The sequence below is a fragment of the Brienomyrus brachyistius genome, chromosome 18 (genome assembly GCF_023856365.1).
Source record: "Brienomyrus brachyistius isolate T26 chromosome 18, BBRACH_0.4, whole genome shotgun sequence".
NCBI classification, from domain to species: Eukaryota; Metazoa; Chordata; class Actinopteri; order Osteoglossiformes; family Mormyridae; genus Brienomyrus; species Brienomyrus brachyistius.
This window is the reverse complement of record NC_064550.1, coordinates 2,760,495-2,781,310: the sequence shown is the minus strand read 5'-3', so window position 1 is coordinate 2,781,310 and position 20,816 is coordinate 2,760,495. Positions and strand designations below refer to the sequence as shown.

General features: G+C 36.4%; 1 protein-coding gene across 4 annotated transcripts; it reads right to left on the bottom strand.

The window, feature by feature from the left end:
- Positions 1-4,668: 4,668 nt before the first annotated feature.
- LOC125712985 (transcriptional regulator ATRX-like) lies at positions 4,669-18,969 on the bottom strand. Of its 4 annotated transcripts, none has more exons than XM_048983640.1 (10): positions 18,801-18,969; positions 15,514-15,611; positions 15,368-15,423; positions 14,338-14,384; positions 14,126-14,256; positions 13,925-14,035; positions 13,341-13,447; positions 11,744-11,811; positions 9,395-11,361; positions 4,669-9,054 (listed from the first exon to the last, which is right to left on the bottom strand). In XM_048983640.1, exons 1-10 carry the CDS (start codon positions 18,818-18,820, stop codon positions 8,840-8,842), a joined length of 2,820 nt encoding a protein of 939 aa, XP_048839597.1. In that variant the 5' UTR covers positions 18,821-18,969; the 3' UTR covers positions 4,669-8,839. The 4 variants fall into 4 exon arrangements, with proteins under 4 accessions (XP_048839597.1, XP_048839598.1, XP_048839599.1 ...); XM_048983641.1 differs by having other exon boundaries at positions 4,669-9,015; XM_048983642.1 differs by lacking the exon at positions 18,801-18,969 and having other exon boundaries at positions 13,341-13,406; positions 14,126-14,384; positions 15,514-15,559.
- Positions 18,970-20,816: the final 1,847 nt, after the last annotated feature.

Below are 20,816 nucleotides of genomic sequence, written 5' to 3'. Positions count from 1 at the left end.
TTTTCCAAGGAACATTCCTCAGACACAATGACAAGGTGATCTGAGCATAAGCATGTATATCGATTATAGCAATTGTTTCTTTTTTCTCTCTCACTGATTGCAAGCAGCAAACAATAAACCGTCAAATGACTCCTCCCTCTCCATATTTTTGACAATTGGTAGCAACCCAGTGCCAACCAAAAGACACCAAGGAGACCGAGGAGATGTTATTTGTTGTGTCCCTGGAGTCACCATCTTGTCTCCCTTTACAGGCTCCAGCAGCCACTCAAAAAGAGAAGCAGCCCTAGAGCCCCAGAACTCCTCAGGGCTTCTCATGGTACAAGCTGAAACAGACAAAACAAGAGAACGCATAGTACAGAAAAGGACAAGGACACTATGCAGAAGTTTGTCAATTGCATTAATTACATTAATTCGATGCTGTATTTGTCTACACTTACCACTATGACTTAAATTACAGGAAATATTTGATACGCCTATATTTTCTCAAACCCAAACACGTTACGAACTGCATAAGAAAAAATGACAAAATGCAAAATTCTATACTATCACAGCCATAGTAGTTAACTTGAACAAATGATCCGATACTTGATAATTAAAATAAAATGTAAAGAAGTGTAATATTGAGGGACAGGGATAGAACTTCTAATTAATTTTAATATACATATACCCCATTGTCAATCATGACTGAAACCCTTAAAACTATTATTTTAAACAATTAAAGACTATTGGTTTGCAGTTTTTCATCTGATTTAACAGGACTCCAATATTAAGTTCAACGCTGCCAAATCAGACTCTAATGAAGTACTGCATTTTTTAACAGTAATATCTGATAAACCCAGTATCGATATCAAAACTAATGATCATGAAATCAGTGATATATCAGTAATATATCAACACTGGTGTGCTAATTAAAAAGTAAGTTTGTCAGATAGTTAAAATCTTTTACAAATCATTCTGAAATTAATTTTTTTACAATTAAATACACTGAAATTTCTGCATGTACATTGCTATTTACGACAAATACTGTAGTTTGCAAAAACTATTAATAATCAAGAGTCATTTCTATCTAGCCAGAGAATTCCATTCACATCACAAAATATTTTCTTGAAAAAGGCATCTAGAAGAAAATGGAACGCATGGAGAAGAGCTGCTTTGTCAAGAAATACTTTGCAAGAGCAGAAAAACTCTTTAACTTTATGAATGGAGAGTATGAGCAGAGGAACACCACCGAGAAATAAACCCTTACAGCTGATGGCTGCCTGATGTTGCAGGTGTACCTAGTGGTGTCAGCCCAACCAACGGCTCATCTCAAGAAAGAGAGAGAGAGAGAGAGAGAGAGAGAGAGAGAGAGAACATTGTATACAATTTCACATTCTATTACACAAAAATCAAAGTCAAAGTCAAAGTCAGTTTTATTTGTCAATTCCTTCAAATGTACTTGACATACAAAGGAATCGAAATTACGTTTCACACTGTCCCATGCGTAGACATTGACAACAATAAGTGCAGATGCACACAAAAATTGTGCAATTGAGTAAGTACAATTGTCTCCAGTTGGCCCAGTGGTGCAGTGATGACAATGGATTATATCAAAGTCATCGAAATGGATTAAAGTAATTTTTTGCTAAATTACTTTTACATGTATATATCAACATGCTCATTGTTTCAGTCCAAAAAATAAAATGCACCAATCTACAGCTATAAACTGCCAAACATATGTATTAAATAAATTTGAGTTATCTGGCATTGTGCAATGTCTAAGAAATTCAAACAGGCAAGTTTTATGATTTAACATCTTAACATCTTAAGACTTAACTTAATTTTACTTCATTTCATTTTCTCCAATTATGCAACAACCAGAGGGCATGGTGGTGCAGTGGTTAGCACAGTTGCCTCACACCACTGGGACCCGGGTTCAAGTCCCTGCCTGGGTTACATTTGTGCGGAGTTTGCATGTTCTCCCCATGTCGTCGTGGGGTTTCCTCCAGGTACTCCGGTTTCCCCCCACAGTCCAAAAACATGCTGAGGCTAATTGGAGTTGCTAAATTGCCCGTAGGTGATGGGCTGGCCCCTCATCCTGGGTTGTTCCCTGCCTCATGCCCATCGCTTCCATGATAGGCTCCGGACCCCCCGCGACCCAGTAGGATAAGCGGTTTGGAAGATGGATGCAACAACCAACATGTTATGTTTAGCTTACAGCTGAAAGTCATTAACTGCTTGAAACATTTAATTGCAGGATAAAAGAATAGAAGAAACTACAGTTCCAGGAGATGGAATATCCATATATCGGACAGGAACAGCAGCCTGGTCTTGCAGACGGATGAGGCGTTAGAATGCAGATTTGCAATGGTTTGGTAAGGGGTAGGAGGCGTCAAAGGGCACAAGGAAGAGGCAGACAAAAACAAAGAGCAATTGCAAATGAAACATCGGACCCAGTTAGTGGTGGGTGGTATATCAGTTATAAATTCCCCTACAGTATGAATGAACGAGCAGCAAATTATATAATATTGTTCGTTGCTATAAGCACTATGGATTGAGAAGGGACCCCTGTTAACTGCAGGTACCCTTCTTACTAACAGTTATAGCATTATAACACAATTCTCCATATACAGTACAAATTTTCAGCATTATTTATAGCTACTGATACAGTCTGTGCCTGAAAATTTGTATCATGTGTAACATAATTAGGTCTGCGATGAAATGCATATTGGTAAAACAAAATCCTGAGACCACTTTACAATAAGGCTCTCCATAGCCACTTATTAATGGTAGTGGCTCATTAATTGAAATAAAAAAGAAAAAAAAACTGTTAATGTCAAACTACAACCTAATAAATAATCTGATCATAGACCATTCATAAACCATAAAGGCTAGTCTTATTGTAAAGTGGTACCTTAATCCCTATATTGATTTATCATAGTAATAATTATTACATGTTATTATTAATTAATCATACTGGTTAAGCAAGCATGTTGTTACCAAACTAAATCTACAGTAAAAAAAATAAAAACCTCTCTATGGAGCTAAATATATGGTCACCATTACCTACCACTTCTTACATAACGCACCTTGTAGAGGTATGGGCATGTGCATGTATATGTGTATGTTTACGTATATGTAGAGGCATATCTGTATATAATGTATGGATGTATGTATGTATGGATGTAGGTGCATAGAACGGGTGTATATATGTACATGCCAATACTCAGCACTACCTCAGTAGTAAATTGTAGATATAGTAGTTAAACAGTTGATATTTATTACTACTTGCACTTTCCACAACCCACTACCCATATTTCATACGGTGTATGGGTGCACATAGGCATTATTACTACTATTGTATTAGTGCTCTATTTTTTTTATGTTATTTTTATTTTGTATTCTTATTCTTGTATTTTTTTATATTCTTTACTCTTGTAAACTCTTGCTATCTGTCTGGAGCTGCGTTAACACACAAATTTCCCCACTGTGGGATCAATAAAGTCCTATCTTATCTTATCTTATCTCATCTTATCTTATCTTAATCAGTAAATATACATTATTAATGTAATAAAACATGTCAGTGAAACAATTTTTAGTGAGCTAAGTACACTGTTATAACCAATAAAACATGTCATGAGTGAGCCGAGATTTGAACCCAATAGAGCATCTCTGGAGAGACCTGAAAATGGCTGTGCACCAACACTCTCCATCCAACCTGGCTGAGCCTGAACGATTCTGCCAAGAAGAAAGGTGTGCCAAGCTTGTAGGAACATTCTCAAAAAGACTTGAAGCCTTCACTACTGCCAAAGGTGCCTTAACGAAGTAATAAGTGAAGGGTCTGAATACTAATGTAAATGGGATATTTCAGTTTTTTATTTTTAGTAAATTAGCAAAACACTCAAAACAGTTTTTTTTTTGCTTTTCATTGTGGAGTATTGTGTGTGGACTGATTATGAAAAATTTTTTTAAATCCATTTTAAATTGAGTCTTAGACAACAAAATAAGGACAATTTGAAGGGGTCTGAAAACTGTCCATGTGCACTGTAATGTTTGCTTCATATTAAATATTCATTTCAAACCTAGCTTCTGTCTAAATGAACATTAGAATCAGGTCCTAAGGGTGGATTATTTTATCTAAAATTATGCTACAGTAATAAAAGTTGCATAAACATTTGTCCTGTTCTTGTTGCACCACGATTCACAAACCATTAAATGGGTTTAACAACAAGCCCATGGATGTACACTATATTTTCTCATTGCATTGGGGCAGACCTCTTATTAATTGCATTCAGGTGTTTCATTCAGTCTCATTGTCACAGGAGCATGAAAAGATGCAGTGAGGTTTAAAAATTGCACTTCAGTACTAAATACAAGTTTTTAAATTTCCCATTCCTGTCCAATTTATTTATTTCATAGCTCTTAAAGTTCTTTGAAATACTGAGAAATAGTGAGAGAATTATAGGGCCTGAACAAGGTAGGTGCAGGATTATAGGAGACTAGGGCCTTCACAGATGAGTCCTGGTGCCAAGCAAACACAAGAGAAAAGGTATTTAAAGATGGTAAGATGGCAAGACTAAAAGAATATGGTAGTGACTATATTTAAAAAATTATTATTTCATTCACAGTCAAAGAGAAAGTGCTGATATGCTGTGTTGCCAGAGGAGAGAATCCAAAATGGGCAGAGGGTTGCATGTTTACCGTTTAATCTTTATTTAAAAGTTCAGAAATAACTGCAGGGAAAAACCGAATACAACATGTGAAGAAATACCCAGGAAAGTCTCTCCTGAGGATATATGCTGCTATGAAATACACATTATAATGTAAGATTAGCTCAAATTATTTCACTCAAACCTTGCACAAACCTGGACTGCACCTTGTATAATACTACCTCAAATAATATTTATGGAACCGAGCTGTTAAATTTCAAAATCCAAATACCAACAGAATTCTAGTAACAGACTTCATAAAATATTCGACCATGTCTCAAAAGCAAATGACATTCTTCATTTAACCTAAATCATACAAGCATGCTAACACTGTTGAAAAACAGTATTTGTATACATATACAGTAACTTTTCACTATACAATATATGCATGTAAGCTATATACATGGTGCATATATGCAATTGAACACATTAGGGCTGTTAAAGTGAAAATTAAATCCGTGCAATAAAATAAACTTTAATAGTTTTTATTTTTAAAAACGCCTATGGGTATTCATATATGCATTCATATTACAGTTGTCACCATCTACTCTGGACAATGGTTTATTTCGTTAACCTCTGGGAGGAGTAAAATTCATTTTGCAAAAAGGTTATAAGACATAATTGTGTCATATGCAGCATTTTCATATATTTTTTGTAATGATCACAGAGATATTAACCGAAAAAACACAAATACTTTACTTTTAAATAGATTAGATAGACAGACATGTTATTAATCCACAGATGGAGTTTTACACCTGTTATTTCCATCATGACATTAGAATTAAAAATAATTAGAAAAAGATTAGCATACAAATTGAAGTATTTGATTTGAGATGTCCATGTAAAAGAAAAGACTGTCCCATTGCAGCATATAACAAATGTATATGACTTTTCTATCAGTACAAAAAAAACCCAAAAAACTATCGTAATACTTATTACAACTGACATTAACATACACTTAAACATAGCAACTCTGGAAACCGATATATTGGGTGAGGTTAGGCTAAAAAGATTTTTAGGGAGTGAGAATACCATGGTTATGAAATTTGTTCAAAATTTGTCTATTCTAAAGAATGCCAAATCCAAATTTCAAGACTGATTTTGAATTTACATAACTTAAAACTGATTTAGTTACTTTTGGCAGTAAGTTAATGCTATTCATTTAAGGGTGTATTCTTCCATCAGGCACGCAAGTCAAAAAAATGCTTAAAGAGTTATGCTCCTCTGTGTACTCTTCGTCAGAACAGTCACGCCCAACACGTGCAACTTGAAAAAGATGGCATGTCCATGCAACTTTTAATTCTTGCAAGAAAAGGAGATTATATTCTCATTTTGGCAACAAGCAAAATGCGGAAAATGGCCCCTTATGTTTATGTTGTGAACCCAATTTAAATCTGCATTCATAGTCATTCATAGCTCTGATTTAAAAACATATTTTTCCCAAATACACAGTATTATTGTAATTTTAAGATCAAATAACACAAAATTAGATATTTTCCAATCTTTCAACTTTATTGGATGCAACCCACAGCAGACAATCAATTAGTATAACAAGATGTACGTTAATTTCTTCAATTGTTTTGTACTGAAAATTGTTTTACTCTGCAACTGATTAAGCCCAGAGGCAAAATTGACATTTTAGACAATGAAGTTGTATAATGCGATTCATTTCAATTGAAACATTTTTTTTTTTAATTTAGGAGTCTTTTAGCCAGATTTACTCACCTACTAGGCATGTTGACAAGGCAGATGTCAAGTAAATCTAGCCTAACAATAATATACTTATATACATTAACGTACTTCTATATACTATTGTGTATCATAAATCTTTTGTAATTCTTCACATGCGTTTTGGATTGTAAGATTTGTTTCTAAATGTATATAATAAAAAGTTAAATTTTTTTACCCATCCAGCTTTCTAAACACTGCAATATTGTGTTTTGCCATCTAGAGGTGCATCATTTAATACAGCCCTCCAGAGTGCACAGTGAAAAATGCAATTAAAAGTGCTTAAGTCAGTGGCAGAATGTGTGTGAGGGTCATTAACGTGTGAGGCTTTTGGCGGTTCCCCACCCAAAGTGCATATTTAGCCTACGTGCGCATAAATCCTAAACTTAAGCTGATGTGAGAAGTGAAAAAAGCATGCGACTACGCGCTTTTCGACTTTGGCACATGGGAAAATCGACTCCCTAACCATTAAATAAGCACTGCGCATTCAAAGAACATCATCAATGGCAGATGACCATGTAAGCTGCTATAGGAGGTCAAAGTCAGGAAAGAGAGAGAGACGCCACTTTCATATTGCACGAGGAGTGAAAGGTCATGTATCACATTTCAGTCAGGTACACCGCCTAGAAAACAACAGTTTAAACAAGTTAAGAAACAGAAATAAGCATGTCTGCATAGACATTTCAGTAAATGTATTAAAATAAGTATTAATTGAGGTTTCATTTATTACTGCAGTAAAAAATTGTCAAACTGTCATCGCCCAAACTGTTGATTCTAACAGGATGCCATTATAACCAACAAAGAACTAAATGTTCTAGACAGATACGTTAGTATTAAAGAAACTGTCCATTTTTATATTTACAGTAATTTAAAGACCTCCCAGAATTAAACAATAACTATCTGTTTAATGGTAACAAAAGGATCTGCTGTTGGGCCTATTCACAAAAACTGCATTTTACAAAGAGATCATAAACAGCAACATAATAAACATCATTAGTCAGGTGTGGGTGACTTACATTTCATAGGCCACCCAAGAAACAGAAAATAAGACAGACGACTATGACCATAGTTTCCCCAGAAAATCCTTCAGACAGGTGCAATGGAAAAACAAATGAAATGACTGATATACAATTTAACAAAAACAATAAAATTCCCAAAACCTAATGGAGTTTTCCATTTACAGATTTAAGTGCTACCAAATAATGCATACAAACAAATTATATTTAAATACCTTAATGAATTTACATTACAGTAACCTTCAATATGAAAGGCATGTCTGGTTGCATTTATCAGAAAAGCACAAAAGAAAAGATTAGATTCTAAAATACAGGTGATCATGTAAATACTGCGAGAAAGTATGTACTGTGAAATATCACATGGAGAAAAGTCGAGGAAAAATAACGATCATAAAAGGTAAAAATAAAAAACAACATGATAGCAGCTATAACAAGAATACTTTTTTCCAGTTTGATGATCATTGCGTTGGTTAAAAATGAAATTAAGAAATTATACAAAAAAAAAAAACAGTATCTCAACTACTGGCCAACTAGGTAAACATGCTACTAGCTTGGTAGCTAGCTACCTGTAAGTAGCGTTCGCCAACTGTTTGTTCACAACCTTAATCCGTCAGTCTGCTAGATGGTATGCATTCACTGTCTGTGGAAAAGCATGTTTAATTTTCTTATCAATGAAAAGAAGATTGAAAAGAAAACAATGTGCTTGGTGTCTTTGGCTTTCAAGCAATTATCTAGCTATATCAGATATATTTTCAGGCTAGTGAGCTACAGATCTAGACTTTCTACCTGGTGCAACGGACATATAGCTGTGTGCCAAAATAATTAGTTTCATTTTAAATAAATATGCAGCCATTCATTTAATTAGTGCGAACAGTGTCAGGGAAATGAAAGGTGTTTTTCAGATAAAACTGATTTTTGAAAAAAAGTGAGAATGACAATTCTGGGGACAGAAGTAGAATTTTGTAGAACACTGGAGATCACATGCAGCATACGTGAGCTGCAGCAAATCCTGAGAAGTAACAAGTCATGAAAGTTTCAGTCTACACAGTATGCAGCATTCTAGTAATGGGAGTTCATAGTGAATTTACACCCACCTTGCACACATTAATAAAAGCCTTAACAAGAAAGTCACAACACTGAATACAAATCCAATGAGACAAAGGATACGAAAAAAGAAATCTGGATATTTATCACAAGTGTTACATCTCTACACGCAAACCAAATGACGCACTGTCCAAAAAAGGTTTCCACTTTGGTTTACTCATTTTCTAACAAGAACATTACGGATTGTGCACTTTATAAAGCAGTTTATGGTGATACTGACATAGACAAACTATGAGATGTGTGAAACAGCCATTGTGATCATCCCCGATTACAGAGCAAGATGCCAGGGCGTTTGCTGGGTGGCTATTTTTTTTGAGGTGGTGTTTGAGATCGGGTCTTTACAGTGCAGGCAGTTCCAGTTTTGCTGCTGTGCTTGGTAATCCGCTGCTTTGCTCTGCTGCCACATTTTAGGTGCGTTACAGTTGGTGTGTCAACCTTCCTCAAATCATGGTTCTCCGGATCATCACCATCAATATCAACTGCAGAAATGAAACCAGCTTGAACATTTGGTTCATCCTCTAATTGAGATGAAGATAAAGAGAGAAAGAAATGTATTTCTGAATATGCATTTGAAAGAAAAAAATCCAACCTATAATCAAATCACCCAGCAAAGTATACATTTTTTGATCCTATTAAAATTGTAGCATTAATTTGCAGTAAGATGAATTACAATGTTTTTGATAAATGAAATGAGAGTTGATTATGGTAAATATATATTTTGAAACTTGAGATAACCTTGTTTCAAGTACTGCTCAGGCAACATGAAAAATGCGAACCTTCATAAGCATAGGCTTGGTGTGTGTGTGTGTGTGTGTGTGTGTGTGTGTGTGTGTGTGTGTGCGCGCGCGCGCAACGTACCTGACACCTGGTGGAAAATGCCGGTCTCCAATACATTTGTCCGTTTTGTGATGGGTTTCATATTTTGATCAGCACTGCCAACAGGGTCCTCAATTGTACACATTCTTTCCTCATCATCATGGTTGTCAAAAGAAGAACATTCACAATCTTCTGTTGAATGCTTCACTTTAAGCTGACACATTTTAGAGTTTACTGTAGGTCTTCTAGTCTTCATTGCTTTCAGGAAAACTTTTTCCTGTGCACCTAAATCATTTCCAGTGTAATTCATTTTCCTGTTATTCTTAAGTACGGGACGCTTCCCCGGGTTACCAGTCCCTGTCTGAAGATCTGATTCATTACTGGAAGTATAATCACTCTTGGGTCTCCTTTTCTTCACTGTGTTCTTAGTTGTAGTGAATTCACTGTGTTCAGAGTCGCATAAGCTAACCTTCCGCTTACGTTTTAGGCTTGCCTTTTCAGGAGGCTGCAGGGAATTTCTGTTCAGTCCAAATAGACACTTCCTCTTTACTATTTGCAGACCATCCTCAGCACCACTCTCTACCTCTGAAGTAAGTGTCTGTAGGAGGACAGTAGGGACCATCCGGCCCTTTTTCTTCCCATTTGCCATGTTATACTCATCTTGGACTTTCGTTTGCGTGTCCCCATCAACATCACTGTCACTGTTAGCCTGTGCGCATGTCAGGCTGGTCTTATTGTCCACTTGCCTTCGCAAAGGCGTGATCTTCACCTTTGGTAAACGCCTACTATCTTGCTCATTTTCCATCGGCAGAACGTGCTCCATGGACGGCCCTTCAGTGGAATCCACTCCCTCATGACTGCCCTCATTTTTATTTTCTCTGTCCTTCTTAAAATGACTAGATTCAAAAGATTTTTGCAATTGAACAGGCGTCAGTTTCACAACCAATTTTTTTGTAACCCTGTGTGGACTTGGGTTCAACTGTAAAAATGTCCTGCAATTATAAGAGCCCTTTTGTGCTGTCCCAAGGGCATGTTCTGAAGTTTTGGGCACCTCCTGTTGTTTCTCAGGAAGACTGGGTGAAACAGCGGCAACACCAAGAGACATTTTACACGGCACTGTGGGTGGCTTCAATCCTGTAATATTGGACGATGTCCCTTCAGTCGTCTCTTTGACTTTCATCTCTCCACCGCCTTTCTGAATCTGGCTTTGTGAGCTTTTCTCCAACCTATCATTCTCTGCAACAGCACCTTCTCGAATATTTTCCATACTGACTTCATCAGCAAGTTTCATTAAATGATATATCTTGCTTTCCTTTTCGGCATGGTTATGTGAATACTTAGAAGTACTCTGCCTGCAGCTGGCATTTGGAGTTTCATCATTAGTGATGTCGTGTACAGTCTCCTCTCCACTCTGCAGTACTGACTCTAGAAATTCCTGCTCCAAAGCCTCCTCCAAGGCACTGTGAACGTTTTTTAGAGCAGCTAACACTCCTTTGAAGGCCTTCAGCTGGCTCAACTTAACAGCAATGGTTGTTTGGTTTTCTGTGCTCTGCTGTAATAATTTTAGAAACATATTGTTCAAAGCAGATGTGGCCTCAACAAGGTTTTTTGTTTTTTTGGCCAGTTCTTTTGGTACCATCAGATCTCGGCTGGCAACCGCTGTCGGACGGCATCCATGGCTGTCGACGCTGAATCCCTTCTCATGAAACGTTGGTTTGTTCTTTTGGAAGTGTTTATAGGTTCCATCATCTCCAGTTGCTTTTTCGTTCTCTGGTTTGCCCCTTTTTCGTTGCTGGCTCCACAGTTGTCCCATGGTTTGCAGCACATTATGACAGGCAGACACCAGATCCAAGATGGGCTCTGGACTACACACATAGCAGTACCACTTGTTTTCCTCATCTAGAATAGCTGAAAGCTCTTTTCGGCCCAGATTACGCAGAATGCACTTTTTACAGAAAGCATTACTGCAGAAATCACAACAAATCAAGTTTCCGCCCTCAGCACACCACCTGTTGAAACAGGGTTTTAGTCATACATAAAATGTTAGACTAAAAAATAAAATAAAAAAAAAACAAATACACAACCCTTTCTTTTCCAGATAACTGCTAACTCAACCGTCAAAATACTGAAATGAAACTACCAGTAGAATACGTAGCAAAGTACAGCTAATATATCAAAATATAACAGGAGCAAGTCCTCTTGCTTATTAGAACCACAAAATCATGATCACTTACCATTGAATAACTAATTTATCGGAGTTCATTTCCAAAAGAGCTTTCAATAAATCTCCAAAATAATATTTAAAAACAAACATACGATTGTGAGTAACTCATGCTAAACAAGGTATATTCAGGGGGTCTAATAATTTTTTTGTGGCGACAATGAACTCACCGACATTGTTCATCCATGCCATCCGCATCCTTGCTGATGTCATCACTCATGTAGTACTTGAAACAGGACTGAAATAAAGCACCATTACCGTAAATAAATCTAAGTCAGAAACAGAAAATGTGCTACCAGAATGACAATTAAGTCTTACTTTTCTCACACCTCCCAACCTGTGCAGATGTATAGAATAACTGGAAGGATCAACTAGAAATGTGAAAGGTAATAAGTGTAATTTTACCCAAAATGTCCAAGTCATCAAAAATTACTCGAGCTACAGCTATTAATTTACCGCACATTCCCCTTACATGGAAATTAGCATAATCCTTCCCAGTCAATTTACCGTGCAGGTCTTACAATGTCATTTATGTTCTTAATATTCATTGATGAAAAATAAGTATAGCAAACAAAGAAAAAAAAACTGTCAAAATGCTAATATAACTTTGAAAAGTTGGGGGGGGGGGGGGGTACTTTGCCAACATGAGGGTAGGGTTGGGGAAAAATAAATAATAATTTTAGCATATTGAGAAAATCATCTCATGCCCTACAGTTTGAGAATCACTGACCAGTACAACGTTCCAATGAAGTTTTAAATAGACTCCCTTCAAGCACTGCCACCTATCACTGCCGTTTTTCTTGTTTTTGGATAAAATCCAAAGATCAAATGGCGTAATAATATCAAACAAGGCTTGCAAGGTCAAACATCTTATCTAAGTCATCCTTCTCTTTGCTGTTACTCAGCACAGTTGCTTCAAATTTGGTCTGAGTTGTCTTAAAATTTGAAAAAAATCCAGACCTTCACCTATAGTGTGCCAGAAAGGTTTGCAAAAGATCAAACCATTTTTGAGTTGTCATGCTGACAAGATCAAGTGTCTAATGCTGTCATTATCTTTGCTATTACTATGCTGCAATTGTGGTGGGCTTCATCTCAAATTTTGATCTGGTCAAGATGCTCATCCATATATTATGTCTGCAAATAATAAAAGGGTAGGTCAATTTTTAGTTACCGTGCTAACAGAATCAAGTGTCTGAAACTGACGTTTTTATTATTTTTTTGCTACTAGTATGAAGCACTGCTTCAGTTTTGGGGTGATCTGTCTCAATTTCCAGGTTTGTCACCCACACAATGTGTCTGCGAAGTTTGGAAAAGATCAGTAAAATACTTTTAGAATTACTGTGTACACAAGACCAAGTGTCTCCTGCTTTCCCAATAACTCCTACTTAAAAAAGTACTACAGAACAGTTGAATTTGAACTGCAAATGTATGCAAGTGAATGCTAATTCAGCTAGCGTGTGGTGCCAACATAACATCAGCACACAGAAAATCATGTTGTACATTATGGGAACAGTAATATTTTTATGCCATTATCGCTCTCCAAACTCGGCAACGCTTTCACTGAGCCGTGAAAAATCTTCTGCAGTGGAAAATCAAAGCGAGCTACAACGTGCTAAGTCTTTTTCTCAGTATGGCTCGGATATGGGTTGGTTCCTGTATGCCAGTGCAAAAGCGACAAAAGATTGAAGACGACAAACATATGCTTAAATGCTATTATTCTGATTTGCATGGTATTAGTAGCAGGAAAAGGAAGTACATTACGCTCACCTTGCACATAAGCACTTTGAGTACAGGGTGCTGGTAAAGGGAGTCTCGCTGGAAATGGTTGACCTGCTGTCCACAAGTAGTGCAGCTTACAATCTGGAAGTGCTCACCTAGTACCATAATCATTGTGTACATTAACATGTATTAAAAAAAAAACACTTTTAAAGTCATCACTACTTTTCTTAACTGCTTAAAAGGCTATATTTATTCTAAATTCAGGTCCTGTCTTTTTCTTAAAGGAAAAAGACACCAAAGAAAACATAAGAAATTGAAAAAGTAAGTTAACATACTTATCCAACACTACACAATCATGCATATAGTTTTTTGATTATTCAGGTTGGATACAAATGCTTAAAGCTGTTTACTACAGAATCCATGAGCGGTTATATTATGTATTGCTTTAAATAATACTTTAGTGCTGAATATTTAATTGTTAATACAAGCTGTGTTTTAGTTGCACTTATCCAAAACCACTCATTAAATAAAATATGAAATTTAAGCAATTGCTTAATTATGTTGACATATGTATAAAAATTGTTAATGTGTTAAAAAAAATCTGTTTTGTAAAGCAAGCATTAAGGTCTCACCTCTTTTGCGCAAAACATCACTTTTTAGCTTGGTGGTTCCTTTGCATCGAAACTCAGGACCCCTGAAATCATCTTCATTTCCCACAGCCTCTGGCTGTACTACTACAGTTCCTGTGTGCATGAAAAACCCAATACTACCCTGTTCTCATGAAGGAATTTTAAACTAAGGGAGGAACTGTAATATATAAAGAGGGAACATACCTTTAGGTAAACTGTTTAAATCAACATTGCTCTCTGAACCATGGATAGACTCATTCATGAATGACTCATCACATTTTCTAAAAGTAGCAGATTCATTAAATCCAGTGTTTTTCGTGGTAACAGAAGGTTTCCTACAAGAAAATATATTAAACAGAGGTTAAGGTTTACAGAAATAGTTGCATCTGAAAATTTGTTAATGCAAGAAAACTTACCTCTTAGAATGTGCCGAGTGTTTCCCACTATCTGTTGAGCTGCAAGGCTACAGTAAAATACAAAACAAAGTGTATTTCAATAAAGGAGCTGGCGGTTATTCTAGATATGTATTTTGTTTGCAGAAACATCAAAATATGGGCGTGTTGCACATAAATGACCTTAGCTTGCCACTACCTTAAGTGATTTGGTACTTATAAACCAGGTTGTTGTAACTTTGCTATGCTAGATAAGAGATCTCCTAAGTCGTTCCTGTGTTTTGTTTATTACCCCCATAGATTCTCACCAGTCACATATGGAGTAAACACGTACCAGGAACAGTACTGTTTATTACAGTATACAGTACACTACTGTAAATTCATCCATTTTCCAAACCGCTTATCCTACTGGGTCGCGGGGGGTCCGGAGCCTATCCAGGAAGCAATGGGCACGAGGCAGGGAACGACCCAGGATGGGGGGCCAGCCCATCCACTACTGTATAAATATTTATAAATATACTAAAATGTTATAAATGGTGCAAACGTGACATGAAAGCAATCTCTAAAGATGGTTGACACAAACCCACTACCAGTACAGTATGCTTGAAATATCGGAAAGGGGAAGTCCCTCGCTTATCGACCAATTCGCTTGACAACCTAGTCATAGGAATGCAACTCAGTCGTTAAGTGGAGAGTGTCTGTATATGGAGAATTGCTGTGTTATAAAGTTATAACAGCTAGTAAGAAGGGTATGCACAGTTAACAGGGGTCCCCTGTCAAGACACAATGCACAGTGATAGAGAGCATTTGTACCAAAAAATATTATACAACTTACTGCCAGCTGTTGTTTCAGCTGTGCTACAGTATGGCGGTATATGAAAAATTATTTTTGGTTAATGTGGAAAGCTACTGTGTATCCATGTAACACATAACATAATGTCTGAAAAAGGACTGAAGGACTACTGATATTGACCAGTTTTCAAGAGCAGTGCTTTTCTAAATGCAGGCCATATATTGTAGGTATATTTCATAGTACAAGAACATTGTGAAATACCTGTTCGTTGGGGCTATCAGTGATGAATAAGTCCGTGACATCATTCTTCTTTTTTCCTGTGGATAGGAAAATAAATAAATATATATCATGTTTATCACTGATCAACAATTACCCAGTTATTATGGATTCTAGCTGGAGGGCCTTACCATTAGAATCATCAGGACTGGGGGTACTACTTTCTTCATCAGATAAATAAGCCAGATACTCATGAAGCTTTGTCACTAATGTATTAAGTTTGCTGGTCCTGGTGAGGATGGAAATAAAAATTAAACCAATCAATACAAAGATTCTTTTAACATCTTAATGTAAAAATTCAAGCCGCATCACTTGATTTGAAAATGAACTGGCAAGACTCAAAATACACAAAATGGCAAATATAAATTACAACCACCAGCTTTGTCTCCATCAACATCATTTGATGAACTGACAAGTTACTTGCCCCATCATTAATCTAACTAGTATACGTCATATGATCCTATGTATGTACAAATCAGTGAAAGACATTGATCAGTTTTCAACAAGAATCACTGCCTAAGACCACAACTGATACTCTTACCTATCTTTTTGTTTTCCAGTATCCATAAACATACAATCTACAGCACATACGTGGTGTTAGCTAGTCCTGAAACACATTACTTTCTTCAAACACAAACCATCAGTTAAATCTAATGCTGGTCTGTTTATCTAATGGAAAAGCTCTACATCATCTCTACATGAAAAAAATGTCTATCCAACTTCCAATAATTTGTCCAGCAAAGGACTGCAGAGACCGTAGAGCAGACCTGACCCCATAGAAAATTAAAAAAGCGAAAATAAAGATTGTGACCCATGTATTTTACTCTGAATTAAAAATGAAAATTATTAAATTCTAACTAGTGTATTTTTAGTAGCTTTCATTGGACATAAAAATGGCTCCCCCACAACTGATAGGAAGTGCAGCGATTATGCAAAGGAACACCCTGAACGGGATGCCAGCCCATCACAAGTATACAAATTCATACACTAACGGTAATTTTACTTTACTGTAGAAGGAAGTGGTTATCAACACTGTTTCATTTTCAAACTATAGCTTCATCACCCACCCAAGGTCACCTCATGATAAGCAAATAACCAAACTCATTTTTTTTGTTTCAGCTAACTAGGCTATGTAGCTTTTGAAGAGAAAGACGAAAAAGAGGGCAAAGTAAACAACAGCACTACAGCAACCGACAAGTTGTTATTTTTTTAAAACATCATTCCCAACTCACTACGATGTCCACCATATTTTAGCACCATAGTTGTGGCTTTGCCAAATTTCAAAATTTGAACTTTCAGCTCATTCCAAGGGATTTCATAAACTTGATTAATTTCTATTTCCTATAAAAATCATCTAACCAAATCAAAGGGTCCTTGTCAGCTGATAGGTAATAAAATTTAAATGATTTGTAACAATATATTACACATGTATATTAAAGTATTCCAATAATCTGTGTAAAAGTCAAGCAGAACATATGCTGGATTCCCTATTTTAATCAGTCCCACAAGCTTATTTTGACAAGAATGATAAATATTACTGAATGGGGGAAATGTGAGCAAACTAACAACAAAACTGTGTAGTGGATTAAGCACAGTATCACAGATTAAACCACTCCAACTTTAAAACAGAACAGTAAAAGTTGTGACACATACACAAACACACAAATACTGTCTGTCATACAATAAATACACCGAAGCACACAGTCACATGCGAAATTACTGATAAAGTCGGTTACCCAAAATTAAGGACGACTGAAGATGCTATTATTTGGTTTACAAACTTTCTGCCTGTTTTTAAATGCACCACATGCTTATGATAACAACCCCCAGTAAAAGATTCCCAGGATGTACTACCACTACACCCCCCCCCCCCATCAAAAAAAATAAAATAAAAAATAATAATAATTTTAATTATTTTTGGGGGATTTTCTTGCAGTCAGGTATTTCTCTTGTTCACAACCTTGGTATTACTTCGCAGAAAGGTTATAAGGGGAGACATAAAACCCAGGATTTGGCCATTTTCAGGCAACCATGAAAATGTCAGTAGCTGATAAAACAGTATATGAAATGACTAAGTGATACTATACAGACATGCTTTTATCTATTTCCACTCATAAATGTGCCCATCAACACACACAACCAGCTTGCTACATGTAGTTTTGAACTGAGGCCATTACTAAATAAGAGGCATAACCTCACAGTTCCAGCACAAGGGTTTCAGTTCTGGTCACTGTGTGTGGAATGTATTCTTGCATGCTTGCAAGGTGTATTTCGTCTTTCACAATCTAAAACCATGTGGTCCAGTGAATTGGTGCCTCGTGAATAGCGATACTGTGTGTAAATATGAACCCTGTCGTGAACAGGCATCCTGTACAGATGGCCTCTGTAACCATTTAATGTAGATGTACTTACAGAAACTGGATGCAGAATAACTTTTTTAAATATTTTTTTTCCAAGAACTTCCACAGCATAAGTATTTAAAAGTCACATTTTGTGGTAAAATATTATTAAGTCTAACAAATAACATTAAAAGTTAATTACAACTTATTAGCAAACAAAAGCATCATTTCAGATCTTAACCTACTGAGTGGATGTGGTTTACAATTGATCAGTGTTAAATTATGGAAAGTCCAGCAGCCTGTATATGGAGAGCTTATTAACAACAGCTATGATGAAAATTTAGCAAGTAAGCAAAACATCATTTCCAAATCACAGTGGAGGATGAAATGCGATGTCACTTCACAATAAGGCTACCCATGTAAAGATTTTAAGAATGGTTTATAATCTGGTTATTAATTAGGTTTTAACACAGTGCAAATCATTAAGACAATTTTAAACAAGTTATAACAGAGTTTTCTTTTTATTAATGAGTTACTACCATTTACAAATGACAAAATGGAGCCTTATTGTAAAGGGGTACCAGAAATGCATTCCTTCGACATGCTGGGAGTACTTTATTTAAATAAGCAGTCTAATGATTGTAGGACAGATGACCAGTCAGATTTAAATTTACTTCTGCTCATACTCGCTACTTCTCATATAGGCAGACAACAATAACTGAATAGACCACAATGGGGAAAAACCCAACCGGCCATGAAATACACACCTTACGGTAGAACTGAACTCAGCTGAAGTTTACAATGTTTTACCTGACAAACTGCACTGTGTAAGGCGACATGACTAGCAACAATCCGAAAAACAGACAGTAACCGTTTGTGTGTTTAATCTAAAGCTATATTGTAGTATATCACACAGTACGATACCATTACGTCCGGAGACGAAGTCCAAGGATGCGGAGAGATAACTTTCATATTATCAGCTACATAACACATGAACGAGCCCTTTAATATTGTTAAAACAAGCCAAGGTAGCTACTGAGCTGTATTCATATATCCGCTATTTCCGTCATATCGCATACCTGCGGATCTGTGTTGTCATTTCTAGCTTTCGTGCTACGCCTCTACAACAGCAGACTTTATTTTCAGTAATACTCGGCGATGACGAACGATATTTAAGTTTTAACACGGTAAAAACAAACAAAGCGCGACCGCCATCTTCCAGGAGGACTGAAGACGCGTCAAAATGGCGCACACGGTTCAGATTGAGTGTAGCGTCGGATTGGCTAACGTGGTGAAAATTGACTTTCGGATGGTGCGCTCCGGCAGATTTTTGTTGATTTAAAACACATCTGGCTGAATGTCTGGATAAGCCCACCTTGTTCAAAGCTATAATATTAAATGCGGTTTTTACGAATTGTTTAAAATATTTTATTACAATTAATTTATATGACAATATGTTCATATTTTAATCGTTTTTTAATAAAAATTTTAATTAATTGCATACAACTGTCATATTTATCAAGAATTACACAGAAATTAAAAGACAAATGAAGCATGATAATTTATTTGATTTTTAAAAGGCCTTTGTCCTAACGGATGTAATCAGGTTTAAAAAATTAGTACAATTTGTGCGATAATCTCAACTCGTCGTTAACTTTGGTCAGTTGGTTGGCTTGAGATTATGTACGTTTATACTAATTGTAACAGTTTTATTACCATGTAAATAGCCTGTAGGTTTTGCAAACTACCCCAACATCAACTTGATGTAGCCGATTTTAAGTTTATAATGGAAGAAAATAGATTTCCCGGAAGATTTCCTCTGTGAGCGTGAGAGTGAAAAAACATGAGTGTGACGCCAGGTACGTGAGAGTTGGCAACCCCGTAATGTCTCGATTTATTGTTGTCAAAATAAATGCGTAAAGACGCTCCTCTACTTACGAACTTTCAACTTACGAACTGTCAGACATACGAACGAAGAGCGCAACATCATTTTTTTTCTGCGCGCCAATTCCGCCTAGTACGACTTCTGGCCGCTACTCCCGCCGCGCAGCAAAGTAGCGTGCGTACTCCCAGCATCCTAGTTCTTTGTACTTGCGTACACCCTTAAAATGATGAATAACGACTTACGAACATTTTAAGTTACGAACAGACGTTCGGAACGTATCTCATTCGTAAGTAGATTAGCGTCTGTAATTTGCAGTGATAAGCCTGTTTCGTCTGTAAGGTACGTGAGAGTTCCTCGGTAAACCTTTCCAAATTATTGCTGATAATGACATTTTGTCTTAATCATTTATCTAAAATGTAAAAACTCAAAACATACAAATCAGAGAATTGATCGAGTTTTGAAACTGTCACCTACCCTTGGTAATTAAGTTTATATTAAATTTAATATAAATTGCTTTAGTAAGTGAAAATACATGTTTAACTACTGAACACTTTTCCACAGTATATTCAGTGAATATTAATTCTCTGGTGTCCGCATTTTCTATTGGCTGAATGCAAGGTCTGCTGAAATAGTTTGTAAAAAAAAAAAAGATGCATCATCTGCATATACATGAACGTAAAAACCGTGAGTGGACACTCTTTTAAACTTATCTCTCCCTTTAATAAATGAATCTTACACGCCTCCAATATACTGTGGTGGGTTTTTGCTGAAGCAAGTTTTAATCACTAAAGGAAGGGATACAAGTTACATGACTCAACTTGGACTCAAGTCACAAATTTGATCACTTGTGACTTGCCAGAAAAAAAATATGGAAATACTTGGACTCAACTTGGACTTGAGGGCAAATTACTGAACACTTGACTTGGACTGCAATGTTTTGACAGGAGACTTGACTTGGACTCACTAAGGACCGACTTCCGTTCCCATCCTTAACTGCTGGGTGATTCAAAGGGATGCGCCAGAAAAAGTGTACAAATGATGGGCCAGTAAACAAAGTTTTGGATCAACCACAAACTAAGAAGTGATAAAAACTAGATAAGTTTATGTAATTCAATGAATATTGTTGTTGTTGTTGTTACATCCTACCTATCTGCCCCTCCTGTTTTCTCCCTAGCGTGGTTCTGAGCCACACCTATTATGCGTTCGTCTT

Excerpts from the sequence above, each read along its gene's own strand:
- LOC125712985 (XM_048983640.1), bottom strand. The coding sequence starts at position 18,820 with ATGACAACACAGATCCGCAG. Across the intron at positions 14,385-15,367 it reads CTGATAGCCCCAACGAACAG|CCTTGCAGCTCAACAGATAG; the intron begins GTATTTCACAAT and ends ATTTTACTGTAG. Across the intron at positions 13,448-13,924 it reads TGATGTTTTGCGCAAAAGAG|GTGAGCACTTCCAGATTGTA; the intron begins GTGAGACCTTAA and ends TTATGGTACTAG.